At 48.1% G+C, this 8,071-nt stretch overlaps 1 protein-coding gene across 13 annotated transcripts in view; it reads right to left on the bottom strand.

Annotated features, from left to right (window-relative positions):
* Positions 1-411: 411 nt before the first annotated feature.
* The window catches only part of EIF4G3 (eukaryotic translation initiation factor 4 gamma 3), a 150,960-nt gene continuing 143,300 nt past the window's right edge, over positions 412-8,071 (bottom strand). For all 13 annotated transcript variants that reach the window (XM_036396108.2, XM_036396109.2, XM_036396111.2 and 10 more), the window contains 5 exons: positions 7,072-7,170; positions 6,090-6,236; positions 4,926-5,007; positions 3,445-3,591; positions 412-2,566 (listed from right to left, as the gene is read on the bottom strand). In XM_036396108.2, coding sequence (XP_036252001.1) covers positions 2,385-2,566; positions 3,445-3,591; positions 4,926-5,007; positions 6,090-6,236; positions 7,072-7,170 — 657 coding nt within the window. In that variant the 3' untranslated portion in view covers positions 412-2,384. The remainder of the gene's footprint in view (positions 2,567-3,444; positions 3,592-4,925; positions 5,008-6,089; positions 6,237-7,071; positions 7,171-8,071) is intronic.

The following is an 8,071-nucleotide window of genomic DNA, read 5'->3' as shown; positions in this document are numbered from 1 at the left end:
AGAGAAATCAGTCCTTGCACACTCACATTCCCAGCAGGCTCTGACAATGCCTACCCTGTAAGGAATTCCACCATTTGCCCACACCAACTTGGCAATATTTACCCTTATTTACATACAAACTGGCATCCATTTAATTCAACTATTTAACTGCTACAAACCACCTCTCAAAAAAAAGCCTTTTGGAAGAAGAGCACCCACATGACCTTCTGCAGAGGTGTAACACACACCCCTGGAGCCCTGCTGGAGGGGGTTCTGTGGGGACAGACCTTTTGGAGACCTTGAGAGCCCATCCAAACCTTTGGGCCCAGTGGTGAGGCTGAGGCATCACTGGGTGTGGTACATGCAGATACATGAGCATACAGGAACGGTGAGAATATTTTTTCTTTTTTTTTCTTTTTTTTTAACAAAACATCAGAGAAAAGTGTTTTATTATTACTAAAAAAAAAAAAAATAACCAAACAATGCTCTAGTGTTTTAGGCCATGGATTCTCTAGCTCAGATTCATGGGGTGGAACACGTTAACAGGGAAAGTGTCTCATGGACCTCTCCCCTCTGGCCACAACCAGGCACCTCCTCCCTTCCCCGTGGTGATCAAATCACATCCTCAGGCAAGTACAGCAATTGTTTACATGTAAAAGTAAGATTAGGAAAGTAATGTATTTGTAGGCTTTCTTCCCTTTTTTTTTTTGTTTCTTTTTGTTGTTGTTTTTTTTTTTTTTTTAAAGAAGTGATTTAGCAGCTGGAAAGAAAAAGACAGCATCATGTGAGCAGTCAGTGCTGCAGACACCCCCAGCAAATGCTCCACAGGTTACTCACGGTCCATGGCCCACAGTTCACAAACCACATTTCAGGGCTCCCCCAGCCTTGCAGAGTCCTTGATGGCAGGTGATCCTCTCAGTGAGCTCATCCTGGCTGGCAGCAGCTGGGTCTGGAGCAGCAGCCCGGCTCCCGCTGGGCACGGGAAGGGCTCCCACGGCTGTGGCTGTGCCCTGGCTGTGCTGGCACTCCCAGCATGGGCAGTGCCGCTCCTCCATCCTGCCCCTCCTGCCGTGGGCTGTCGGATCTCGGCTCTCACAGCTGCGGCTCCGGAGCTGCCAGGGTCACAAGTCCCCTCTGATCCACGTCCCAGAGACCCAGCTGGGGTCGGGCACCGTCCGCCCTGAGGTCACGTCCCAGCCTCGGGGACCAACCGCTCCCGCTCGGCCCCGCAGCCACCGGCCGCTCCTTGGCACAGCAGAATCCCCTTTTTGCGTTTTTTTTTTCCTTTTTTTAAACAACAATTGCTCTCACCCTTCATTTTTGGTAGTCACACATACAGACACACACAATATGTACACAATTTGGGCCCGAGGACCTACGGCATGCCAAGGAAGCCAGCACCGCTCAGGATGGTGCACACATTCAGCAGCTGTCAAAGGAGAAGTCGTTTTACTTTCTTTTAAACTTGCAATGTTTGTCTTTATTTTGTTCTTTATATTTTGAAAGTGAAAAGAAATAGTATTGAGTCAATTTCTTTCTTTTTTTTTTTTTTTTTTTTTTTTTTAAATATTTGTTCTATGTATTTACAAGCCTTAAAGTTGCTCTAAAGGTTCTCAAAGTATCACTAGTACTTTTTTCCCCGGGGTAGCACGGTTTTCAATGAGTTATTTTCGGAGCACTCTGGTCCTCAGCGGTTTTCTCAAATGCATTTTTCTTCCGATCCAAGGTTATGTATGGTTTGATTACTATTTTCTTTTTAAATTTCTGAAGCAAGCTGAGAGGCAGGCAGAAAAATCTGATGACAATAAAAAAAAATGGATCTTGTCCTCATCTAGCTCACCCCAACCCCCTTCAAAGTTTTGTTGCTTTATCATGCTTTGAAACAAAACTGAGGTGCGTATGAAGGGGAGGGAAATTTATTTCTTTGCTTTTGTTCTATTATACAATTTGTTTACAGAAACTGCAAATTTAAAAATTACACTGGCATTTGCAGTCCTTAAAATAATAAATTAAAAGTTTTCAACTTGTTTTTGCTAAACAGATTCGTTTTGCTGTGTGTTTTCCTAAGTATGAGTCCTTGTTTAAAAAGAAAAGAAAAAGATTAAAACAGAAAATATTTTCTATAAATAATACATGTATTTTGGTTTAGTGCTCCCGCCCTCAGGTTTGAAGTTTACTTTTTGTGGGTTTGTTTTCAAGTACCTTTTTGCCTCCATGATCACCTCGGTGTTTATCGGGTTTTACCTCTCCCACTCGTGCGTGCGTGGGGCAAGGGGGGTCTGCGAGAGAGAATTGGCCTTGCTGCACTGTGATTGGCGAAGACGTGAAACTTTTTAAAAAAATACTTAAATTGTTTCTTTTTTTTTTTTTTTTGTTTGTTTGTTTTAAATCTGTATTTTTAAGTTTTAATTATCCTCTGACTCCTCTTCGGCCTCCCGTAGCCACGTGAAGAACGCCGTGACGGATTTCAGCGCTACTCCTTTCCCGTTCTGCTCCGCCGGGTCCTTGCTGCTTTCCCACTTGTAGAAGGCATCCTCCGAAATGACCTCCTCGTCATACAGGCAATCAAAAAACATCCGCAACAAATCTGCAGTAATGGAATAAAGGCAGCGCCATCTGTCAGCCCTGGCTGAGATAAAGGGATTAACGCGACCTCTTGGCACGGGAGATGGAGAGACAAGGAGAACACTCAGTTATTGCTTCTGGCTGCTCACAGCCAGGTGAGGGGGAAAACCGACCCCTCTGCCACTGTCAGAGGAGAGGGAGAGCTGGCAAAGCAGCTGTGGGAATATGTTATCAATACCTTTTCTAGAGACTGGCTGGCAAGCAGGAGCCCAGCAGCTCTGGGAGCCCATCTCCTCTGCACCACATGGCTGGATTCCCTCCAAGCCTGGATTTTTGTGGCTCATCAGAGAGATAATGCCCAGCTAATGTCATAAAGGGCACTAAGGATGATGATGTTGGATGTTTTGAGCCACTCAAAACTCATTTTCTCTGGGAATCCCTGCTTCTTTGGGTACTCCCTTGCCTCTTGTCCCACAAGGGTTTTCTGGAGCATCTCTGGGACAAAACTCATCAGTTGACCAACTCATTTTATTCCCTCCAAGCCCAGACATCTGTGGAGTAGCAATGCAATAACAACACCCATGGTGTCACATGCCCAGGTACTGCAAACTCAGATTATTTTTTACTGCTCTTTTTTTGCTCTCTTTTTATCAACAGAGGTTTGTCCTTCCTTCTGTGTGGCTGCTCACAGGAACAACCAAAAGAAGAGCCAGCCTCTGGCCAAGCATTTGGGAACTTGAGCTGCTCTAAAAATCTGGGATCTGGACAAGCTGAACCCACCCTCACCAGCTTCTCTCATCAGCTACCTACAGAGGTAAGGAAAGTACATCCTGTTTCCATCTCCCACAGAACCCCTGCCCTTATCCAGGCTCACAACCCCAGCACAGAGGCAACACTTACTAGGAGGTTGATCAAGTTTTACTATTGATGCTTGTAGTGCATAAAGTGCTTGTAGTTCCTTCTCTGTGTCTGAGTCCAGGTACTTGAGTAAGATGGGCACTCTCTGTTTGATCACAGCAGTGTCCACTCGGAAGCTGGAAGAGTCCGCTGGGGAGAGGAGGAGAAAGCAGGGTCAGCTACCACATGGGACAGGGACAGGTCTTTGACTGCCTTTACTAATGCAAACAGCAATCACAAACACAGTTCAGAGTGGAGAGAAAAGGAGGATGAGAAACAAAAGGAAGTATTTTTGGTTAATGGCTATTTCTGGAAGTCTTGGTCCTTACAGTTCCCCACGTTCACTGCCTGCAGTGACCCCAGCTCTAACACAAGCAGAAGCAGCACAACCTTACTCTGCAGTGCAAATGGTGTCTCCAGAGGCAACTGCATTAAAAAGGTTTTTAGAAAATTCTTTTTTTTCTAAAAATACCAGAAACAGAAATCGTAAGTTGCGCATGATATAGGAAATAGTGAATATATAAAAATATGCATTAGAAGTCCATCAGCCACAAGGATGAATTATTCAGCAGCTTTCAAGTAGATCATGCAAACCAAATAAGTGATATTTTGAAAACAAAAGAAAAAACTCAGCCAGAGGCAAGCTCAAAATTTACACCAGAGGATGATTTTCCTTACACAACAGGGATCCCTTAAGCACTGGAAATGAAGTCCTGTGTCTCTGCTAACACTAGGTGGCACGAGCAAGGCTCTGCTCCCAGAGAGAGGAAGGAGCTGGCCTGTCCCTCCCCTCCCTCACTGGTGGAATTCAGCTCATTCTCTCCCTGACATCACAGCTCAGAGCAGAACCAGACCCTTTACAAGCAGCACTTCTTGCTGTGCCAGATGCCAACAGTGAAGTTAAAGCAAACCAAGTGATCTGAGCAGATGTTTCAGGCTGCAGTGCTTTACTCCAGCCCCACTGAGGGCTCGAGGCTCACGTGTCTGGCTCTGGAGCCTTTCCTTCCCTGTGCTTCCAGCTGTACAGTCAGGCACTCCCCATAACCCCTCCTTCCAAAACTGCAGCTTTGGATAGAAAACTCTCACAAGCCTGAGCCCCAGACTGGCTTCTTCCTGCTGCCCACACATCTTTGCTGACACAGGAGTGGAAATGTGAATTGCCTGAACAGTGATCTCAGTCATTTCCACCTTCACTAAGAAAATCAATGAGCAACCTGGCATTTCCCAGAGCTGTCTGAGAGCCCTGCTCACACAAGGTCACTGGGACACACCAGGGGCACCTCAGGAACACCATACCCAGCAAAGCACCCAGCTGTCACATGGGGAAAGGACACCCTGCTCTCAGGCACAATCCCAAATGATGAAAAAGCCTTAGTGTGAGACAAAACACAGCCTTGGCCAGGGAAATGTGATATAAACCTCAAAAATCCCAAATAATTCTTTGCAGTTTGGTTTGTGTGGTGTTTACACTGCAAGTTACTCACCTATAATAGCTGCTTTACAAACTGCTGTCATTAAAGCTCTAAGGAATGTAGGTGAACTCATCTGGCTCTCATCTAGATTAGCCTGGAATCGAGAGGAAATGGGCCAGTTAAAAACACTGCAGGGCTGCAAACCTCCAGTGCTGAACCTGGCAGCAAGTCCAGGCTCAGCTCTGCACAAACCCAGCTCAGCCCTGCACACTCAGCTGCCCCCCTCACTCCTGGAGCTCCCTCAGGAACACCAGCAGCTCCCCTGGGATCCTTGTGCCTCTGAGCACCTCCCACAAGGAGCTGTTTGTGTGCAGAACCAAACCAAACACACTGGGCTCCTGCAACGCCCTCACAACAGTCCCAGAGAGTTTTGGGCTTTTCCAACCAACTTCACAGCGTGCTCCTTGGGTGGAGATTGTTTGCTTGGTAAAAGAAATTCAGGGAATGGCTGTGGAAACTGTCCAAGGCTCCAAAGAGCCTGTGGGTGATCCCAGATTTTCAGTGCTGCTTTCATTCCACTCTCAACTCCTCTAACAGCAGTGGAAAAATGACATTTCTAACACATTGCTCTGCCACAGAAATAACTGAACTGAAGCTGACCAAGGTTTAGTACAAGCACAGAGGTAAATGCATAGGTTGGGTTTAATTTCAGACACTAAACACCTGAGTTAAAGAAGGCAGCCAGAGACTGAGAGCAAACACCAGTGGGTTGATAGGCCTTTTCCTCTTTTTTTTTTCTTCTTTATTTTTATTTTCTCTTCCAGTGCCTGGCCCAGTGCACTGGGAAAAGGTGTTCTCAGTGACTGCCCAGGATGTTTTTACAGTGGGAAATTTGGAGAGGTCATGTTGGGAAAAAATAGTGAGAAGCTTCTCTTCCCTATTTTATGAAGAAACAATGTAGCAGTGTACATCTAAAATATACTAAGTGGCAGAAGCAGGATATTCAGTGTCAGAAAGTCTACAGTATTTAAAAGGTTACACAGTTAATAAGGCTAAAAGCCTTCCTTCCTAAAACTGACTCTTAAATACTGATTATAATTTAGATTTTAATTCTTTGGAAGTGTTGATTGCACAGACCAAATCCTCACAGTGTCCCATAAGCTGAGAGGTTCAGAGCAGAACATATTTACAAAAGCAGGTAAGCAGTCTGCAAGGAGGGTGAAAATCTCTTTGTACCTCTACCCAATCAAAGATTTGTTCATCATTCGCCTTGTCCTCAACAATGAGTTTTTCCAGCTGCTTGTTCAGCTCTTCTGCAGACAGTTCTTTCTCTGAAAGTGCTTCTGAGGAACTGGAACAGTCAGACTCCGTGAATTCCAACTTCTGCAACACCACATGTGATGATGAGAATTAGTGAAATGTACTTTCCTAGGCTGAATTACACCACACTGAAGCAGGAAACTCCATTTAATTTTGCTTCCTGGCATCTCTCAGCTGCTCAGTTATCGTTACAATATCAACTTTCCCTGTTCCAAAGGTTTTTACACATGGGAACTCCATTATCCAGCAAAGATAAGGAGGCACCTCAGGCAGCTCCAGCCCAAAATCAAGTGTGCATTGCCTGGCTGGAGCCATGGGGGCTGGAATGCAACAACCAGAGCTGGCACTGGCTCAAAGGAATTGCAGCCAATGCCCAATTCCTTGAGAACTATGACAGAAGAGCTGCAGTCCCCTCAGCAAGGCCCAGTCCATGGTAATAATTTCATTTCCTGCAGCACTCCCAAAGTGCCAGAACAGGGCAGTGGATCACTCAGGGCTCCAAAGGGAGACAGTGACTTCCTGAGGAGCAGCACCAGCAGGAGGTGAGGGGCCTCCATCAGTGCTGGCTCCCTCCAGGACCATAACCCAAGGTGGGATGAGTGACTATCTGCCACCATTAATTGTGGCCCTTCTGCAGATTGTCTGTCCTTGCTCTAAAACTCATTGTTGAATGGTTTTTTCCCAGCTGGAGAAACAGGTTTCCTAGAGGAAGCCAGGTGACTGAAGATGTGTGTCTGGGAGCAGCAGGGACAGGCTTGTCCTCCCTGTGCTTCACAAGGTGGTGCTGAAATCATCTACCCCAACTTGGAGACACCTCACCCCATATTCCAACTGCACATAAGCAAAGGATGGAGGAGGATGAACAAACAGGATAATCAAACAAATGATGTGAACTCACCTGTTCCATGAGAAAGGTATGTACATCCTCCCCTTCGGGCAAGTAGTCCTTCCAACTGAGGCCAGACTCCCTCCATAAGGCTCCCACTTTCTTATGGCTCTGAAACACAAGAGTTTGTCCCTTTAAAGAGCTGAGGGACACTCTGGCTACTCACAGGGGCCGGAATGGTGCAGCTGTGTCAGGAGGAATAAAGGACAGTTCAGCCACCCCACACACACCCAGCAACGAGTGAGAACATCTGGAGACCCCGTGCAGGAGGAGCCCCGTGTGCTGCAGAGGAGCCCCGTGTGCTGCAGAGGAGCCCCGTGTGCTGCAGAGGAGCCCCATGTGCTGCAGAGGAGCCCCATGTGCTGCAGAGGAGCCCCATGTGCTGCACAGGAGCCCCATGTGCTGCAGAGGAGCCCCGTGTGCTGCACAGGAGCCCCACGTGCTGCAGAGGAGCCCCATGTGCTGCAGAGGAGCCCTGTGTGCTGCAGAGGAGCCCCGTGTGCTGCAGAGGAGCCCCATGTGCTGCACAGGAGCCCCGTGTGCTGCAGAGGAGCCCTGTGTGCTGCAGAGGAGCCCTGTGTGCTGCACAGGAGCCCCATGTGCTGCACAGGAGCCCCGTGTGCTGCAGAGGAGCCCCGTGTGCTGCAGAGGAGCCCCGTGTGCTGCAGAGGAGCCCCGTGTGCTGCACAGGAGCCCCGTGTGCTGCAGAGGAGCCCCGTGTGCTGCACAGGAGCCCCGTGTGCTGCAGAGGAGCCCTGTGTGCTGCAGAGGAGCCTCGTGTGCTGCAGAGGAGCCCTGTGTGCTGCAGAGGAGCCCTGTGTGCTGCACAGGAGCCCCATGTGCTGCAGAGGAGCCCTGTGTGCTGCACAGGAGCCCCGTGTGCTGCAGAGGAGCCCCGTGTGCTGCACAGGAGCCCCGTGTGCTGCACAGGAGCCCCGTGTGCTGCAGAGGAGCCCCATGTGCTGCAGAGGAGCCCTGTGTGCTGCAGAGGAGCCTCGTGTGCTGCAGAGGA

This window comes from Molothrus ater, chromosome 23 (assembly GCF_012460135.2).
Source record: "Molothrus ater isolate BHLD 08-10-18 breed brown headed cowbird chromosome 23, BPBGC_Mater_1.1, whole genome shotgun sequence".
Lineage (NCBI taxonomy): Eukaryota > Metazoa > Chordata > Aves > Passeriformes > Icteridae > Molothrus > Molothrus ater.
The sequence above is the reverse complement of the archived record's forward strand: the minus strand, read 5'-3'. Positions and strand labels throughout refer to the sequence as shown.